Raw genomic sequence first — 20266 nt, 5'->3', positions numbered from 1 at the left:
ATATGATTTTGTCGAAAATAGTGATCGTCTATTTATTTGATCACAATTAAATGACTAAATGATTTCTAATGTAGTTGATTTTTTATATGATGATCTTTGAAGTATGACCTAAAAAATAGACAGTTCAGATTATGAGATTAGTTATGTGGTGGGTCCAAAAATATAATTAGTTTCGTATTAACTTACTAACTAATTAGCTTTAGAACACTCCTGATATTTTTCTGCTTACATATATATAATATATAATATTATTTTCTTGGACAGATAATACTTATTACTAATGAGCAATGAAGAGCCATCTTGTACAAGCTTTGACTGTTTCTTATATGTATATGGTATTAAACTAATATTAGCTTTAGACTTTTTAATGGAATTTTTGTTGTTATTAAGTTATTAACCCATCAAACCCTCTCTGCATTTGTGGGATATTCAAGTCAACTTGTGGGACATACTTAGTAGCTAGCTAGCTAGAGCAATGCATGGAAGTTTCAAAGACTTTAAGCTTTCACTTTCAAGTGGCCAAAAAAAAAAAAAACTTTCACTTTTGAATATAATCAATAAAGACCGATATTAACAAAATAATTCAGATTAATCCACAACAACGCGGTCATATCCATCCAAAAGACTCCACATGTGCAAACACATCATCAAACCAACCAATTAAATCCCAATTAGCTTGCTAGCTAGCTAGCTAATTCCCTCTAATTAATCACCCTTCCAAAAGTACATATAATTAATTTGGTATGAAATTGATTAAAATTCTATCCTTTGAATAGACTTTTGGTTAATTTCTGTCCTCCTTGGTATTTGACTATTTGGTGATGCTAATAAAAAGCTTGTGGGTCAAGCTATGTTACCCATTACTTGGAGGTACGAGAATTCGATCATGACGCAAGCGCTGGCGATTATGAACAAGTCCATCTTACTTTCTTAACTAACTATGATTTCTAGTTTTCTTCTGAAATGACAGAAACATTAAAGTATGATATAGTTTCCATGAAATTAATTATGCTAACTATATATATGTTTATTCTTCATATTTAATTATTTACTTAAAACAGAAGAGTGCAAGTAAAAGTGAACAGTGCTCCAAGATTAGTTACTTAATATTATTTGTTTACATGGAATAAAATAAGTAAGCCATTTTTTAAATCAGTACGTTAGTACTAAGTTCTAAACACAATTATGTGGAAGGACCAAACCCTTGTTACATACTTACGCGTGTGTGTGTGTGTATACATAACTTAGCTTATTCAATTGACGAAGTAAATGAATTGAGTAATACTTAAAACACAAAAATAGATTTTAATTTTTAAATTTTAAATATTCCAAAAATTATTTATCTTAATCTCGTCAATTTATTTATGTATAACAACTAAGATACTATCATGCTCAATGAATTAAATTTAGAATTTCGAGGGCTATAACAATTAAAACTTTTAACAAAATTTTGATTATTTCGTTTTGATAATATTTCGAAACCTCAAAAAAATAAAAATTTCAAAAACTTTTTTGAAATTTAATTCCATGATCACGCAGATGCAGTAGACATTTTGTGACAATAATTTGATAAAATTTTTTGGGCACTATTAGTATAATATTATTGTAAGGAATTTAAGTGCAAACAAGATTTGCCTAGTTGGTCAAGAATCAAGTTATTATTTATATATATTAACTCTGACAATTTCGGAGAAAGAGGGAAGAAAAAAGAAAGAAAGATAAACTGGTTTAAATGTTTAATAATACTCACCCGTCCGGCCGTCCCCGAAAAAATTAGTTGTAGAACCCACAAAAAAAGAAAAAAAGAAAAAAGAAAAAAAGAAATTAGTTTTAGAAATTAGAACCCATCAAAAAAGAAAAAGAAATTAGTTTTAGTAAAAAACAAAGGTTTTCTAGTTTGAAATTTCTGTTTATTTCCCAGTAAAACCCCATGCCCTCGTGGTCTCTCTCTCTCACTCAGGGTGTCTATATATGGGACATCAAGCATAAGTCCAGTTCGAAAAGCACCGGAGCTTTGTATAGCAAGGAACAAAGAGAGAACTAACTCTTTACTCTTCATTAATTTTTTGTTGCTTTGTTACCCAAACCAACCCTCTCAAACAACTCAAACTCCTCTCTCACTCACCGCTCAAATTCGGAACTTTCTTTTCTATTAATACACAACAATCTGTTTCTGTTAGTTTGTTGGTTCGCAAATCCTCCTTTAAAGGTAATAATGCCCCGTCAATTCTACAAAATATTATCTTGTTGCTTTTTTTCCTTCTCACTGTTTGTTTGGCGTTTGGTCTGTAAAGAAGTCTAAATGGTAAAAGTTCCTTTCTTGGGTGCATGTTGGAGGTTGGTGTTCTGGTTTTTTGATATTTATTTCATGGGAATGTGCTTGTTCTTCAATGCTTTTTGTTTGAGTTTTAGTATTTTGGTAATGGGTTTAGTGGATCCAAGCTCTTTGCTTAATGGGTTTGTATGCTGGGTTTGATCCAAGATGGTTTGCGTAATGGGTTTCTCTGTATTGGGTTCTGATTAGAGAGATGTGTGTTTGTTTTCTTTTAGAAGTTGAATTTTTGGGAATGGGTTGTAGATTCATGGGTTTTCAATGGGTTTTACAGCAATATAAAATGAGACCGCTTATAGTTTGGTGATAAGGCAATATCTGCTTTGCTTCAAATGGTTACATTGATAAATTTTACTATATAGACAATGCTATTTGAAGAAGATGGACGTCCTGGGCTTTTTTCTAATTGAATACAATTGCAATTGCATCCGGATGTGTGCGTACTTACCTTCTCGGTTGTCTAGTTAATATTCCTCTAGGGTTTGTAGATCTAAGCTCTTTTCATGGTGGGTTTGTCTTATAGGTTTTAGTACATGTTTGGGATAGTTTAAATGCATGTTTACATTGATAACAGCTTGATTTAGTGCCTCCAGTGATGTTTTTCTGTTATGTAAGGCATTGTCAGATATGTATTATTCACTTCTGTTCATTTGTTTGTTTTCACAGGAATCTGAACTGTCTGGGTTGCTAAAACCTCATTTGTTGTCGTATGGGGATTTTCTTTTCTTGCCCATTTTCTGAGCACAACGATTTGGAAAGTGGGTTAGAGTCAATAATTGTAAAATCCATCAGCTTTGGAGATGATGAAGTAAAAACTCCAGTTCGATCAGTCAGTTTCAACAGTTGTGATACAGAACCCACAATAATGAAATCCTTAGGCTGTGGAAAGATGACACTAGAAACTTCTGTTAGTTTTAAAGGGAGAGAATTAGAGAAAATGGTGTTGCGTAAGGCTTCTTCATTAGGTAAAGAAAGTAGTATGGCCTTTGCATCAATCATCCCCAATAGCAAAGAGATGGACATTCAATCCCCAAGATCAGATAGTTTGTTGGGCATGATCCGACCCTTGCAACTATCGGATCCCACCAGCCCCAAACACATGGCCGCAATTAAATTGCAGAAAGTGTACAAAAGCTTCCGAACCAGAAGAAAGCTAGCAGATTGTGCAGTTCTTGTTGAGCAGAGCTGGTATGTATTTCATTGTTATGTGTTAATCTTTCCCTTTTACGCAAACTTTTTAATGTGATTCTATCTTACTCAATTCTATTCTTTGTAATTATATAGGTGGAAGCTGTTGGATTTTGCTGAGCTCAAGCGTAGCTCTATATCATTCTTTGAAATTGAGAAACATGAAACTGCCGTTTCGCGTTGGTCTAGAGCAAGGACCAGAGCTGCCAAGGTAAATTTTGAACTGATCTCTATATGCTTCATTTTGGGTTTCTCCTTAGTTATTAAAAATTAAAGCATTTCTTTGTCATTGCAGGTTGGAAAAGGTCTATCAAAGAATGATAAAGCACAAAAACTTGCTTTACAGCACTGGCTTGAGGCGGTACGTTGATTGCATTGAGTGTCAATTTTTGTTTTTTTCTTTGATCTTTTATGAGCTGTTACTGATTTCAAATATTTATTATTGATTGAAAACAGATTGATCCAAGGCATCGATATGGACACAATCTACACTTTTATTACGTTAAATGGCTTCATTGTCAGAGTAGAGAACCCTTCTTCTACTGGCTAGATATAGGAGAAGGAAAGGAAGTAAACCTTGTTGAAAAATGCCCTCGGTCAAAACTTCAACAGCAGTGTATCAAGTATCTTGGACCAGTAAGCCTTTATGCTCTTATTGATAATCCTTTGATCTGTTTTTTTCCCCAATTTATTTGCTGATAATTATTTTGCTCAATACAGATGGAAAGAATGGCCTATGAAGTTGTTGTGGAGGATGGAAAATTCTTCTACAAGCAATCAGGACAGCTCCTCCATACAACTGGAGAAGACCAGGATACCAAATGGATTTTTGTCCTTAGCACTTCTAAAACCTTATATGTTGGCAAGAAAACAAAGGGCACATTTCAGCATTCAAGTTTTTTGGCTGGAGGAGCCACATCTGCTGCTGGAAGATTAGTTGTTGAACATGGCATCATTAAGGTATGGCTGTAACACTAAAAACTTGTTAAATTTCCTTCCTCTTTTCTTAGTTCCCATTGTTTTTATGGCCATCTTTAGATATTTTCATCGTCTCTAACATTGATTTCTTGTGACTTTTCTACAGGCAGTTTGGCCTCACAGTGGTCATTACCGGCCCACAGAAGAAAATTTCAGAGACTTTGTCTCATTCCTTGAAGAGAACAATGTGGATCTCACAGATGTTAAGGTATAGAGAAAAAGCAAAAAGCTTTATATTCTTTTGCAGTGTTTTATTAACTTTCAAGAGAAAATAAGTCGAAACATTTGTACTAAAAAAGCACTTTTCTGTTATATTCAGATGAGTCCAGTTGATCAGGAAGATGATTCAGTTAGCAAGAAAAGAAGCAGCGGTCATATCAGATGCAACTCATCTGAAGAGGACTTGATCCAAAATGTATGTGAATTAAAGACTGAAGAGACCATTGTTGAAGACTTGATTGGAGAGGAGACTGATTCAATGGGACAAGCTGCTGCAACAGAATCGCATATGTCAATCCGGCTTTGCAGCGTTAGTAGAAAATTGTCTAATCTCCAAATACCAAAAGGGGAAACTTTGTTTGAGAGTGAAAGTCAAGCTGCTGGTTCTTGTTGCACTAGTTTCCCTGTAGAATCTCCAGTGGATTATGAAATAGCAGAAGAAAGCTTTCCATCGGAACAGGATTACATGGTTCCAAAGAACAACTTGTTTGAAGAAAACCATGAAGAGACTGAGGAAGAAGCCATTCCTGAAGAATCAATTCTCAAAAGGATTAACTCACACAAAGGAATGAAATCATATCAATTGGGAAAGCAGTTGTCCTGCAAATGGACAACAGGAGCTGGACCCCGCATTGGTTGTGTGAGGGACTATCCCTCAGAGCTCCAGTTCCGAGCTTTGGAGCATGTCAACTTGTCTCCAAGAAGTGCTACCCGTCCGAGATCATACTTCTCTACTCGGATCACTACTAGCAGTAGCGGATTGAGTCCAACGGTGCTGACACCGACAACAAGTGGCGGGGAGATGGCAGCAATCCTAAGCTCCGCAGCATTTGATAGAGGGAATTTTTCTCCAAGAGCAAGACTCAGTCACCATTCAAGAACACAGTCCACCCCACTGTTTAGAGGAAATAGCATAACGGCAATTGCTAATGTATCATGACTGAAAATAGATTCGTTATTGATTTATTCTTTTGTGTGAATAGAAAAGATGATATAGGAATTCTTTGTCATTCTTTTTAACTCAAATCATGTATACATTCTTTCAGTAGAGTTCATCATCTTTAACAAAATGAGATGAAAAATTGTAAAATTTTGGTGGGCTTGATGCCCTTTTAATACAACAGAGGATTCAATTTGATTTTTTACTTCCTTTTAAGTCGTCTTTGGTACCAATCTGAAAATGCATTGATAAATTACTAATGCAGTTAAGGGGATATTAATATTATGTTGGAAAAAAGTAAAAAACGTTATTCGATTGGTTCAGCTCCAACCACCCGTGGAGCCATTCATTGTCACTCGTTAGTCGTTACCATCTTTGACACAGTGAGAAATTCTGATTCTTCAAATAATAGAGACGTGTCTATTTGTATTCCTCACGATAGTCTTTGGACGGTGTGGATGCTTTCTCAATTTAAGCCATATTGTACCGTTATCCACTCCATCAAAGATCACGTAAATACCCATAAATGGCCATTACAAATCACAGCCTCACGTTTTTTACTGAGTGCCCAGTTCAAGCTTACACTTCGAGTCTTTGAGCCTCAGGATTTTACTTCTCTCCCATTTCTGTTGTTGAGCTCTGAAGGTGGAAACCATGGAATCTCTGAGAATTTCGTCTATTCCTTCTCTACAAATTCCAACTAAATTTGACAAAACCCAGTCCAAGAAACTCACCTCCTTTGGTTTTAATCCGATACCCAGTTCATCTTTCTCATTAGTTCAAAGAAACATATCAACTTTCAAGATTTTCACCACCTTGTCATCCTCTGTTTCAACCGAGCCTGCAAACCCACCTGAACCAGAGGTTGAAAGTGACACCCAAGAAGAGAAATTTGATTGGTATGCGCAATGGTATCCATTGATGCCAATTTGTGATCTTGACAAGAGGGTGCCGCATGCAAAGAAAGTTTTGGGTCTTGATGTGGTGGTGTGGTGGGACAGAAATGAGACTACTTGGAAGGTGTTTGATGATACGTGTCCTCACAGGTTGGCTCCATTGTCTGAAGGGAGGATTGACCAGTGGGGCAGGTTGCAGTGTGTTTATCATGGTTGGTGTTTTAATGGCTCTGGTGAATGCAAGTTCATCCCTCAAGCACCTCCTGATGGCCCTCCGGTAACATCTCTTCAATCAAAACCTTCATACAAGTAGCCACACATTTACATCATCTAATCAACTTAAAATACATCAAATACTTGTTTTGACAACATAACAGGGATGACCCTTCCAACATATAATGCAGATTCACACTTTCAAGAAAGCATGCGTAGCTGCTTATCCAACTACTGTACAGAATGGCATTGTGTGGTTTTGGCCAAACTCCGATCCTCAATACAAAGATGTTCTTACGGAGAACAAACCTCCCTACATACCAGAACTAGATGATCCATCATATACTAATTTAATGGGAAATAGAGAGATTCCTTACGGGTATGTCAAGATATGTTTTTTAATTGTTTCTGATATAAAACTATTTTCTACTGAGGGATATGTTTCCTGGATTATTGTTACAAATTGTATTACCAACTTTGGTATATGAAATTTTCTTTTTCCTTTTCCAGAATATATGAACTTATTTTGTTTGATTTCTTAATTGCAATTCCAGGTATGAGGTCTTGATTGAAAATCTTATGGACCCTGCTCATGTTCCATATGCACATTATGGAATAATGCGAACTCAACAACCCAAAGGCAGATATAATTTATTGGATGTCATTATGTTAATTTCTCTTTACATACGAGGTCCAGAATCTCACATGACTTATGCTTCGTTTCCTTCGCAGAGAAGTCTGATAGAGAAGGAGGCAGACCAATGGAATTGAGTGTTCAGAAGTTGGACATAAATGGTTTCATCGCAAAGCAGGAGTGGGGTCGCAGTAAATTTTTGCCACCTTGTGTGTTTTATGCTTCTCCCCTTGATCCTTTAGACCAAGGTAATGGGGCTGCATCATCAGCTGGAACCAAAAAGGTAGTACATTATGTCGATCTATTTATTTTACACAAAGCTGACTGAGGCAGCTACACTTTCAGCTATTATTTGTTTGTTTGTATCCTTTTTGTTGTATTCTTTGTACATCTATTCATGTATATTGTGATTTGTGTAGGTGTCGTCAGCCCAACGGAGAGCTCTTTTAATTTTTATTTGCATTCCGGTCAGTCCAGGAAATAGCAGATTGATATGGTCCTTCCCAAGAAACTTTAGCGTTTGGATGGATAAGATTATTCCACGATGGGTGTTTCATGTTGGGCAAAACCTGATTCTGGACTCAGATTTATATCTTCTTCATGTTGAGGTGACTCCTTACTCTTTGTGTTAAGTTTAGAAATTATCTTCCCGTCTCAGTTTTCAAAATGTAAAACTTTGTGTTTGTAGGTGACAAAACTATGATAAAAATAAGATAAGTCTAACACCAGATTCTGGGGATGCTAGTTTTTTAAAGGATCGCTATGATATTTATAAGGGCTTGCAGGAAATAGTTGGGGACTATTTATGAAATTTGATTGGATAACTTGAACTTTTGGGCTCATATTTTTATTTAGTAGCCATTGAATATCAAAAGTGAGTTCTTCAAACATTTAGGCAAACTTTTTAAAAGTAATGGGGCCAAGTTGTTTTACATACCCATGAGGATGTGCACTAAGTTGTTTACATACGAATGAGGACATGCTCTGGCTTTTTCTCCCAAAAGTTTAAGTTGTTGATAGATCGACAATTCATGAGAAAACCTGGCCTTTCATGTGGATCCTTATTTTGCCTGAACAATAAGATATGTGCAGCCACATGATGATGAGTTGTTTGTACAGGAACGTAAAATAATGGATGCTGGCCCAACCCAGTGGCAGAAAGCATGTTTTGTGCCAACAAAGTCAGATGCCCTTGTGGTTGGTTTCAGAAAGTGGTTAAACAAGTACGCTGGTGGTCAGGTAGATTGGAGAGGCAAGTTCAGTGGGGCTCTTCCCCCCACTCCCCCTAGAGAACAGTTGCTGGACAGGTAACTTATATGCAACTACCAAAGAGGATTCAAACTCTTAGTTTCAGAAAATTGGAACTTCCTTTATCAATTGTCTGTGAAATTTCGGTAGCAGCAAGGTAGATCATTAAGGTCTTGGAAATGATAAAATGATTGCTGGAATTTTCAGGCCTTAAAAAGATACAAAAGCACAGTGGCTAACAAATGCAATTTTCTCACCATTCTATCACATATATATGTTGAACACAAGCACTTGTCCTACCTTAAAACTAAGTTGAAGTCTGAAAAGTAATAATTGAATGATAGAGGAGTTTTTTCAGGTACTGGTCCCATGTGGTGAAGTGCCGTAGTTGCAGTGCTGGACACAAAGGTCTGAGCGTGCTTGAAGTTGCATTGCAGGTCATCTCGTTTGCTTTAATTGGAATTGTGGCTGCAACCAAGCAGAGTGCGCTATCAGTGGCTGCAAGAACCACACTAGCTTCAACGGCTTTACTATGCTTTCTAGCTTCAAAATGGTTGGCTCACTTCATCTACAAAAATTTTCATTTCCACGACTACAATCATGCCCTTCGCTAAGTTTAATGTTCACTCACTGTTTCGCATAATCAAACATTAAACTCCACATGGGTGGTAATGTAATTATGATACATGATCTTGAGACTTGAATGCGTGTATGTAACTCGAACATTATTGAACATAAGTTTATACAATAAATAGTATCATGTGAATGTGGAGTATTGTCTCTCAGATTCTTTCTTGCATTGGAATTTGACAGTGGAAGAAGTAGCTGAGTTTGTTTTTGGCTCAGCAACACAATAAGGAACAAGTATGGGCCTAAATCTTGTGTCGTTTATTATCTTTATTATCATAAGAGTGGATATTATTAATATTATACCTTATTAATATAAATATATACTGTCATATAGTATAATCGAATAATCCATACACTGCTACAGTGCTACATAATATAATCAATATATGTATTATAATATAGATAGATGTTATTAATATTATACCTTATTAATATAAATATATTGTCTAATAATATTTTTACGTGTTAAATTAATTACACTACATGACGGTGTAACGATTACATTGAAAAAATTATAGTTCAAATAATTCCTCGATGGCTCAATCCAATTCAAATTTAAAAAACAATTTACCGCGGTGAATTCAGAGAATTTGGTAATAAGAAAAATAAAAAATTTGGTTTACTACGAGTGACGTGGCATTGGAAGCAATAGAGACAAGAGGCAAAGACAATCCAAAGTGACAGAAGCTCCGCAGAGTCCACAAGTATGAGACATTAACATTGAAACCGTTCTCCAAAGAAAGAAAGAAAGTTGTAGTAAAACTCAAGTCAGATTTGAGCAGATCGAACTCCACTCCATAAACCCAAATTTGACATGTGAATGCGATGTAAGTAAATCCCTAACCCCATCTCTCTTTCCCATTCTTCTACTCAATTTTCCCTCACTTTCTGATTGGGTTTTCCACCAAATTTTCCAAGATCTGATTCACTGATTGGGTTTTCTCCCAAACTCATGAAAGAATCAAATCCCACCACTGAGCCCATTGGCCAAAACCTAATCAAGCTCATAAGCAATTTGTGCTTCTCTCTGTTCGTCTTCTCTGTGTTTATAATTACTGTCATTGCCATCACCTACCAACCCCCAGATCCATGGCTGCAGTCCGCTCCAGCCTTAACAAAACTCTTCACGGAATCTGAGAATGCCACTTTCAAGAATGACAACTCTATCCTCAACACGGGTGAGGATTTACTGGCTGCCCCGGCCGTGCCGCCAGCTTTGTCCTACCACATCACTGAGGCGGCGATTGAGAAAAGCGAAGCCAAGCTCAACAATTCATTGGGTTGTTCGGATTTGGAGAGAGTGAATTGTTCGGATCCACGGGCTTTGATTGCCGTGGAGAGGTTTAATTTGAGGCTCTTCAAATCCATTGTGTTCTTGGAGTATCAGAGCCCAGTGAATGGGTCCAAACCAGATGAGTGCGATGTGCTGTGGAGGTTTAGGAACAAAAAGGACAAGTCTTGGAGGAAGTATAGGGATTTTAGGAGGTTTAAGTTTGGATTTGGAGTGAATTGTACCTATAAGGTGGTGCACGCCGGAGGCTGGCATTCGGGTATTAATGCCCGGCGGCCGAGGAGTAGAATTAGTAATACCACTAGGGGTGGTGCTGGAACTGCTAAAATTGCCCCACCACTCCGTGATGAAGAGATCAATGACACAATCCCAAGCTTGGGTTCGGATACCAATTTTAGGAGGGGCAAGTACTTGTACTATTCGCGTGGAGGGGATTATTGCAAAGGAATGAACCATTTCCTATGGAGTTACCTCTGTGGTTTGGGTGAGGCTATGTATTTGAACAGGACGTTTGTTATGGATTTGAGTGTATGCTTGGCTGCCAGTTATAATCCAAGTAATAAAGATGAGGAAGGGAAAGATTTCCGGTATTATTTCGATTTTGAGCATCTTAAGGAGGTGGCCTCAATTGTGGAGGAGGATGAATTTTTGAGGGATTGGAAGAGGTGGGATCGGGGCCATAAGAGGAAAGTGCCTGTTAAGAAGGTCGTGAGCCATAAGGTGACACCAATGCAACTCAAGAAAGACAAGAACACGATTCTATGGAGGCAGTTTGATGCTCCAGAGCCAGAGAATTACTGGTACAGAGTGTGTGAAGGACAAGCTGCCAAGTACATCCAGAGGCCGTGGCATGCTCTGTGGAAATCAAAGAGATTGATGAATATTGTTTCAGAGATAAGCGGGCGGATGGACTGGGATTTTGATGCTGTTCATGTTGTACGAGGAGAGAAGGCACAGAATAAGGAGCTTTGGCCTCATCTGGATTATGATACATCTCCTGACATGCTTCTTGAGAAGCTTAAGGGGATAGTTCAGCCTTGGAGGAATCTGTATATAGCTACCAATGAACCATTCTATAATTACTTTGATAAGCTGAGGTCTCAGTACAAGGTTCATTTGCTTGATGACTACAAAGAATTGTGGAGTAATACAAGTGAGTGGTACAATGAGACTAGTCAATTAAACAATGGACGACCAGTTGAGTTTGATGGGTTCATGAGAGTTGCAGTGGATACTGAGGTCCTTTACAGGGCAAAGACGCGTGTGGAAACATTCTATAATTTGACCAAAGATTGCAAGGATGGAATCAATACGTGCTAACCAGGTTGGAGAACCCTCTAGTTGCTTTTTTCCAGATTTGATTCACTTTCTGAATGATACTGTTGAGTTCATGTCAGGCTTATTGTTGTATTTGCTTGTTCGTTTATTGTATTGATGGTTGGCAATTCTTGTTGATCACAGCAAGCCTATATGTGTACTATAGATTCAACTCATTTTGATCTTCACATCAATTTTATCTCTTACAAGCTGTTGAATGCCCATCTTCTGAAAATAAATTCCCTTCTGTTTATCCTTTCTCTTTACATTTTCTTTCACATTCTCACAATCATTTGTTGCACAGATGACCAGAACGTGAATTGAAAGTGGAGTCTTAGTTTTCTGTTTATCTGGCGACTACTCTTAGTTATGCAAAATGCTAAAACAGTTTGTAGTTTTATGCAGCGGTAAATTCGTGAATCAGCAGTGAATCTTTTGACCGCTTAATTATATGCACACGGAGGGTTCCCTAGAGAGAAATATTTTGAAAGATAGAGGCACTTTGTTTTTGCACCATGTAAAGGAAAACTGCAATTGTAAAATTGCTCTTTTGCCTTGTTCAAACATTTATGCCTATGCCAGTTTCCTCTATAGGCTTCCTTTTTTTTTTTTTTTTTTTTTTTTTCAGTTGCATACTTGCATTCTGATAGTTGGAAATAGAGGAAAACGATATTCTCACCTTTCTTCTTTTGTTAGCTCCACTGGCTCCTTACATTCTACTCCATCATTCCCTTGCCCGTGAGGGAAATACTATATCAATTACATGCACAATCTTAAGCTGTATGTCGAATTCATCTAGTGTTTAATTCTCAAAGGGAAAATTTAACTATAGAAAACCAAATATAAATAATACAACCCTTGCTTTTCATCTAAAACAGTTCATTTGTGAAGTCAGTCTTAGTTCATTAGTTCTATAGGCTTCGTTTACACACACACACAAGTAGAACACATGCCCAATAAAAACATCACTTTTTTCCTGTGTATTTGCTTTTCTGTTTGTATAAACCATGCCCTCAGCCTTTTAGAAGAATAGCAGTACATCAAACCTTTTCCTCTTGGAGGATCAAAGGAAGGCAAGCAACTATATATTTGCATGGTTTTCTTCCATATTCCAGCTTTGGGTCGGTGCCACTTGATCATTGTGCAAAGGTATGTATTCCTGCAAGAAAACATGAAATGCCTTTTAAGGCAAAAAATGATGCAATTCTTTAATGTAATTTTGCCAGTATGTGTATGATTATGTTCAGTTTCTCATCAAAGGTGTATATCGGCTTCACATTTTCGACCCACCCCCATCTTTTACACTCCCTTTGGGGATTCTGTTTAACAAAGTACAAAATTGGAGCAATTTTTCTATGGAATAGTATAAAAGGAGAGCATATGAGTACCTCCATCCTCTGTATCAGCTCTTGAGCAGTTTTTGCAGATATGACAATGTTCCTAGCAGATGAATTAATAAATCCCTCTTCCACGCCTTTGTCAAACAGGCAAAGCAAGCAATCATAATAGCCATCAATGTTTAAGAGACCTACCTGATATTGCAACCAAAATATGTGGTAGTGGTTAATATGTTAATGTCAAAGTTACAAGCATAAGATGTCATAAATTAGTTTAATATGGTTCATATGTTAATGTCAAAGTTACAATCATAATATGTCTGATAATTACATTTTTTGCCCTTGAATGTTGAGGGATTTACTTTTTCTACAATACAAGGATATAGATTTTTCATTATTAAATTTGTTTGTATGTCATAGACACTGTATCAAAGAATATCTATTATAACAACGTATTTTCAAGAGAAATAGTAAGCCTCAAGTATGGGCCTAAAGTTGGTTGTAAAGTCTTATTCATGGCCATGCCTGCCGCATAATTTGGGCGAGGCCAGATCTGACTTATAACCAAATACAGCTACATACTTGCTACCTAATTTGAAATTTTGGATAGTTCAATTAAGAAAGTGAAAGGTCTATGTCACAAAATCAGTCTCTTTCCAGTCATCATTGAGATCTGTGCTGGGAGGTGGTGATGATGAACATGTTGGAAGAAATGGGGAGAGTTGTGCAGTGGAGGGCAACCTTGCGGTGGATGCAAAATGCCAAAATGACTTATGCACCAAATGGAATCTGTGACTTGCTAGTTGCTACAGAGTATAATAAGACTCACACCCTAGTCCCTACCAAAAATTTGCCTTGGAATCATTGGGTTCAGGATGACCCTAAATCAGAAGTTATCACAAAACCATGAAAAAGGAAACGATTTTTCTTTTTTTCAAAGCAATCTTAGGCGCACACATGTCAGACTGTAATTGGTATACTCTACAAATTAGAACATATATATGTCTAATTAATAAGAAAACAAAACTACAAACATCTTTAGGAAAAAAAAAAAGTCTCCTTAAATACTTTTCAAAAGCATATGAAAGCAGCAACAAGTGGATTTTGCTTGTTAGCATTTAGAATGCTTGCATTTGATGTCTACATTCAGAGAGATCTTGACTGCTCAATCAATCCAATAGGCCTTAGTTACCCCACATCAGTATACCTTATCCATCTAGAAGTAGCTATATATTGTAATTTGTAATGAAAGACTTTATATTCTCGCTATGAGATGTACTCTCAAACTAATTGATAATGAGTTGAATGCTCTCATACTTAAGGAGAAAGAATTGAAATGATGAGGAAGTTAAGTAAGCTTACTGGTTTATGATGGATTCCAAGCTGAGACCAAGTAATCATCTCAAGCAACTCTTCCATGGTTCCATAGCCACCAGGCAGTGCAATGAAAGCATCAGCTCGACGAGCCATCTCAGCCTTCCTTTGATGCATATCCGATACAATCAACACTTGTCCTACTGATTTCCCAGATATCTGATCATAAATGTCACAACGTACAATTCATTATTATTACGCAGCTACTAGTTTAATAATTATTACACACATATTGCATATAGCTAGAACACAGAGTATGTAGGTAGTAGTACCTCAAGTGGCACAAGAGCTGTTGGGATAACTCTAGCCAAACCAAAAATAATGAACAATCGCTTAGCATGAAAATATATATTAATTAGCATTGCTAAATGCCAAGAAAAAATTAAAATAAAATTAGTATTATCATTATATAATTGTCTTACTTACCCAAGAACATGACATCCGCCATCATAAACTGTTTGTGAAACCAACCCCATCAGCCCTCCACTTCCTCCTCCATACACCAAATCCATCTTCCTCTCCACCTGCACTAATTAAATTAACTATTACCCAATTATATATGTGTATAAGACGTACCCCGATTGATGTTCAATTAAGCTATCAAATTAATAATTAAGAGCAATATATTAACAAGTGTATATATAATATAGGGATATAGATGTACTAACCAGTTGTGTCCCAAGTTCAACAGCTGCATCACTGAATATCTGCCTATGCCCCGAGTTACTTCCACAAAACACACAAACCCTTTTGAACTTACTCATTACTACCTTACTTTCAATTCACCTCCAAACGAGTTGAGAAATCTGCAGCACCTCTAAGAAATCTCCACATATATATACACAAATACAATATATGGCACATACATATACATATATTGTGTTGCTACTGTAGGACTACTGGCGTGACACGTCACACGTGAGCGATGATGTTAATTGATATGTACAGATGGCCCATGTATGTAATTAAAGTGTATGTATGTACATGAAAATAATGCAATTGTTTTTCCACTTTCAGTCAAACAATGAAACAAGAATGTGTATTCTATATCTGATTTGTTTTGGAGTGGGTACTGCACCAAGCTGGAATACGTAGAGGGAGATTCATGATCTCCTACTTGTTGGAAAATCCAAATAGCTATTCGCTACCTCTTTTGATTTGTACTTGGTGCCTCGGTGGTCAGTTTTGCATCACAAAAACAATAAGAAATAAGAAAAAGACAAGGTTGCATCATCTATTCATCTCTCCCCGGGGACCCCAACAAACAGAATTATTTCACATTTTTGGGTGTAGTAGTCATATGGACCCTTTATTGACCCAAAAAAAAAAATAAAAAAAAGTCATTTGGTCCCTTTGGTTGCAGACTTATTGAGTGGCGCCTAGCTAGCTAAAATCATATAAAAACTCTTTAATATCCCATTTTGAATTAGTAAATCATGGTATCTTTGGATGTTTTTCCCTTAATGCCCTTTAATTATGCATCCTTAATGCCCTTTCTCAGCTGACTATAATCATAAGCACTCATGTCAATCTGTCATGTTGCTGGCTAATATTTTAGATTTATTAGAATCACGCTCCAATCCTATTTGAACATCTTCATTATGGTTACTTATATTGATGTAGATCCCTAAACCTTTTTGTTATTCAGAGACTACAAGGCAAAGATCGAACTTCTACTTTGAATATATATGAAATAAAGTATAGTAACCACTAAAGTTATAAGCTCCCCATTTTACTCCATAAATTTGAAAGTAGTCTAACAGAAAATTTTCAATTTAGCATATCCGATCTCTTTTTAATTGATTGATATATACCCTTGTGAATGATCAATGATTATTGATGTACACTTCACCATTCATGATTTAATTATGATGGGCATGATACCAAAATGGGGTTCAAGCGTGCATTATAGAATTTATAGATGATGATGATGTGCGCTCACCGTGGGGCGGACCACAGATAATTGGAATATTAAATCTCATGTTTTATTATGATGTTCATTGCCTTTGGGCTTTGTTTGGCAGCTTAAGGAAATTAAAAAAAAAAAAATCTAGGTAGGAACCAGAAGGCACCAAAAGCAAATTTAGTGTCCAGATTCACCATTCTTTCTTGTGGGTTTGGTCAGTATGTGCATAACAGCATTAGAATTTGTTTTCTTTTCTAAATTAAAAATTGGGTATCTTCATGTAGTTCAGCCAATTTGATCAGTTTTGTAACAGTGCACCATACTAATTAAGCATCAAGCTGCAAGCTTGCTTAGGCTTATAGTACATAGTAGTCACCTTTTTTGGTTTGGCAGACAGTAAAAATAAGATAAAATGGACAAATTAACATGTTGGTGTCCTGGCCAAAAAAAAAAAAAAACCATGTTGGTGAAATGTCTCTGGTTTGTCTTTATTCCTTTTGTTTATTTTTTTGCCAATTCTCTATTCCATTTTATTAAGCAAGAATGCTGACTTTCATGGGTTCATAATTATTCCTTTTCATAATGACACAGTTTAACATAACTCTGCATTTTAGTTTTCCATCTTTGCTCACTCACATGGGAAAATTAGTCAAGAGATCAACATGGAGTAGACAGTAAAAAGTAAGCAAAAAGACAAGGATGATCAATGTTCCTGCTTATTATGTTCAACCCCATAATTCAAATGATTGATACAATGACTGTTCCAAACATTAATTATTTGTCTTTAGCCCCTTGATTTCAAAACAGTTTGATTAAGAACTAAAGCCCCAAATCAATAAGTCTAATTGTCTAAAGGCAATAAGCTTCAGTAGTCGGTAGAAAGTAGAAACCTATTTTTTTGACTCTAATTTATATTGGTACATGTTTTTGACATACATTTCAGTACAAATGAAAAATTTACAGAAAATACAAGTAGAAAGAAAAAACCATATGTAGGCATATTATACACATATGCGATTAAAATATATAATGTCGCTCAGATAACCACAGTGCTATTACATCCTGTCTTAAAGCATCCAAAATTAGGACTGTCAGGAACATTATATAAAAGAACAAAACACATCATACGCAAATGAGTCCTCCTTTCTCAGGTTTTCTTCTATTAATGAAGTCAAATGTGTGAGATTTTTTCTCCCAACTTGAAAACACTTTGAATAACTTGAAGTTCGGTGACATTGGTCTGTGGCGCACAGAACTCTGCCCAGTCGTCTACTATCATGCCACCAGCTATATCTTTTACTACCGCAGTTGACTGTGCTCCTGCATGAGGCCCTCTTCTATTAGTGAAGTCAAATGTGTGAGATTCTTTCACCAACTTGAAAACACTTTCAATAACTTCAAGTTCGGTGACAGTGGTCTGTGACCCACAGAAGGCTGCCCAGTCGTTTACTATCAGGCCACCAGCTATATCTTTACTACCGCAGTTGACTGTCCCAGCAACCAGAGGGATCCCAGTAGTTGTTGAAAGGTTTTCTATGTCCAGGGTAGATGTGTCGGGATGAACCTGCATCACGTATGAGGGAAATTATGATTTAGGTTCGGACATGAAAAAAGAAGGAAAAGATGAAGCAACTATAAGAGACGTGTTCTTACCAAGCCACCTTTGTTCGAAAGGACACAGTAACTGCCCAAATTATTGTTAAGAGCAATCTCCGTAAAAGGCTCCACTCCAAGAACATCGTAAATGCATTCCACGGTTTCCTGAGAAAATATAAAAAATAAACAAATAAATGAAATGTAGAAGCAGTCTGAAAATTTATACAAATTCAAAGGTTTATATCATCTGCTCTTTATCTTTTTTTGGGTCTGTCCATCCGCTAAATAGAGAAAAGAGATGGAGCATATGGGATGTATGTTGGTGGCTATTCTAAGATCATATTATTGAAACAATAAGCACAAAAAAACACTGCCTGTAACCTATGCATATGATCTGAGTCAAAACATAAGCTAAAAAGTAAAAACACTGCCCACATCCTATGCATATGATCTCAGTCAAAAACTAAACCTACAACATATGACCCCATAACATTTCCGAAGGAAGAACATCTACAGGCTTAGAATTTGATAGGTTTAGAGTACGTGTAGGTACCAAGGTTGTATCACCCATTCAATTCCTCTTTAATTTCTAAGAAAAGGATTCTAATAGCTCTCTTCATCATACTTACCATCAAAGAAGAAGTGCTAGTGCAAATATAGATTATACAGGATTGTTTTTGTGGTGGATGTATGATGCCCTCCAATTTGTGGAAGGAGCTTTACGGGTTACTTGGTTGAATTTCATAAAAACAATTGTGGTTTTTGCAAGTGAAATTAACAATAAACAAGAACATGCGGACATCTAATAAATAGAAAGAATACCTGGTGAATATCAGGGTGTATAAGAGCAACATGATCAGTGCACAAAATATAATTAGCAAGAGCAGATATTCTCTCTTCAATGCGCACAACAACAACTTGATCAGACAAGCAGTTCCTCAAGTGATGGAATTCTTCAATTTCAATAAGAAAGGAATTAAGGTCAATAAATCACACAAGCATTGAATTTACACAGAGATAGGAATAAGACCTTGGTCGGTTGTGTTGTGAGGAAGAAGAAGCCCATGTTTGTTTCCTGCAATTGAGATTTTAATTATTGAAAAATACAAAATAGAAAGGCAAAGCACATGAAATTGAAGTGGATTGAATACCAATGCAGAGGCGGCCAATGTTGTGATTGCCGCCGATGGAGGTCTTAACTACAGGGATGGCAGTTCCCAACAACGCCTTAAATTCGTAGTACAAGTCCCTATGGCCTCCACTGGAAACCAGACAGTAAGCATTCGTCAGCTTTGCGAATGCCCCAACCTCGGAGTATTTCTCCAATGCTGAAATACCCGATTCGATTCTCATTAATATTATTACAAACAACTATAAAAACAAACAATATATATATATATATTCGGGATAACAAAGGCTTACTGGTAGCCATTGATTCAACAAAGCGTCCGACTAATAGAAATTTCTCACAATGGGGGCGTGCTAGAGAAGCTACAAAGAACCGAAAAGACACCAGCAATACCAGCAAACTTGGTATTGCTTATATATATGATACAAGACTTGACCTAGCTAAATACAATTAGGAGGATACTTGTGAACAAAGGAACAACAATCCTAGAATACATGGGAAACCAAAGGAACTGTCTTTAACAAAAAAACCAAAGCTATATCATGTTGGGGTCGTCTCTGTTTCAGAGACTTAATGTGACCCACAATCAAGTTTTCTAATAAGGATAACTAGGCCCATATATACATGTGTTATTTTAAACACTTATGTTGAACAGAATAGCAGACCGTTGAGGTGAGAAAGAGTCGAACTGCCTTTGGGATTTAGGACTCTAGTAGTGGGTTGAGGAGAGATTTCAGCTGAACCACTTTCCTTGATGGTAGGAACAGATATTAGTCAGTTGATTTTCACCTTCTTTTCAAAAGGCTTATATATATGCCTCTGTATACCATCAATATGGCACTCAAGTAAGCTATAGCCCAGTAGATCTTTTGATATCGAGATTAGTTCTTAGGCAAATAATACTCACTTGTTTATTGTTAATTATGACTTTTATTGGTTCATAATTATTCCTTTTCATAATGACACAGTTTAACATAACTCTGCATTTTTGTTTTCCATCTTTGCTCACTCACATGGGAAAATTAATTAAGAGATCAA

At 36.5% G+C, this 20266-nt stretch overlaps 5 protein-coding genes across 6 annotated transcripts; 3 read left to right on the top strand and 2 right to left on the bottom strand.

The window, feature by feature from the left end:
• Positions 1-2017: 2017 nt before the first annotated feature.
• LOC147295981 (calmodulin-binding family protein) lies at positions 2018-5862 on the top strand. The gene is made up of 8 exons (XM_086236254.1): positions 2018-2209; positions 2999-3520; positions 3617-3731; positions 3816-3881; positions 3977-4156; positions 4241-4480; positions 4605-4706; positions 4818-5862. The coding sequence occupies exons 2-8, from the start codon at positions 3042-3044 to the stop codon at positions 5655-5657; spliced, it is 2022 nt and encodes a 673-aa protein (XP_086092380.1). The 5' UTR covers positions 2018-2209; positions 2999-3041; the 3' UTR covers positions 5658-5862.
• Positions 5863-6222: 360 nt separating this feature from the next.
• On the top strand, positions 6223-9433 carry ACD1-LIKE (ACD1-like protein). The gene is made up of 7 exons (XM_086229415.1): positions 6223-6830; positions 6958-7145; positions 7321-7406; positions 7499-7683; positions 7820-8008; positions 8520-8707; positions 9007-9433. The coding sequence occupies exons 1-7, from the start codon at positions 6312-6314 to the stop codon at positions 9260-9262; spliced, it is 1611 nt and encodes a 536-aa protein (XP_086085541.1). The 5' UTR covers positions 6223-6311; the 3' UTR covers positions 9263-9433.
• A 521-nt stretch (positions 9434-9954) lies between these two features.
• On the top strand, positions 9955-12139 carry SUB1 (calcium ion binding protein). The gene has a single exon (XM_086234975.1). It carries the CDS (start codon positions 10231-10233, stop codon positions 11887-11889), a length of 1659 nt encoding a protein of 552 aa, XP_086091101.1. The 5' UTR covers positions 9955-10230; the 3' UTR covers positions 11890-12139.
• Positions 12140-12665: 526 nt separating this feature from the next.
• LOC147295978 (cytokinin riboside 5'-monophosphate phosphoribohydrolase LOG8-like) lies at positions 12666-15590 on the bottom strand. 2 transcript variants are annotated; one of them, XM_086234987.1, is made up of 6 exons: positions 15266-15590; positions 15024-15121; positions 14870-14900; positions 14586-14756; positions 13275-13418; positions 12666-13045 (listed from the first exon to the last, which is right to left on the bottom strand). In XM_086234987.1, the coding sequence occupies exons 1-6, from the start codon at positions 15359-15361 to the stop codon at positions 12968-12970; spliced, it is 618 nt and encodes a 205-aa protein (XP_086091113.1). In that variant the 5' UTR covers positions 15362-15590; the 3' UTR covers positions 12666-12967. The 2 variants fall into 2 exon arrangements, with proteins under 2 accessions (XP_086091113.1, XP_086091120.1); XM_086234994.1 differs by having other exon boundaries at positions 15024-15126; positions 15266-15409.
• A 1886-nt stretch (positions 15591-17476) lies between these two features.
• On the bottom strand, positions 17477-19925 carry LOC147295977 (eukaryotic translation initiation factor 6-2-like). The gene is made up of 6 exons (XM_086228727.1): positions 19522-19925; positions 19251-19427; positions 19130-19174; positions 18922-19052; positions 18157-18264; positions 17477-18067 (listed from the first exon to the last, which is right to left on the bottom strand). Exons 1-6 carry the CDS (start codon positions 19529-19531, stop codon positions 17675-17677), a joined length of 864 nt encoding a protein of 287 aa, XP_086084853.1. The 5' UTR covers positions 19532-19925; the 3' UTR covers positions 17477-17674.
• Positions 19926-20266: the final 341 nt, after the last annotated feature.

This window comes from Dryas octopetala, chromosome 1 (assembly GCF_963921425.1).
Source record: "Dryas octopetala chromosome 1, drDryOcto1.1, whole genome shotgun sequence".
NCBI classification, from domain to species: Eukaryota; Viridiplantae; Streptophyta; class Magnoliopsida; order Rosales; family Rosaceae; genus Dryas; species Dryas octopetala.
This window is presented reverse-complemented; position numbering and strand designations above follow the sequence as displayed.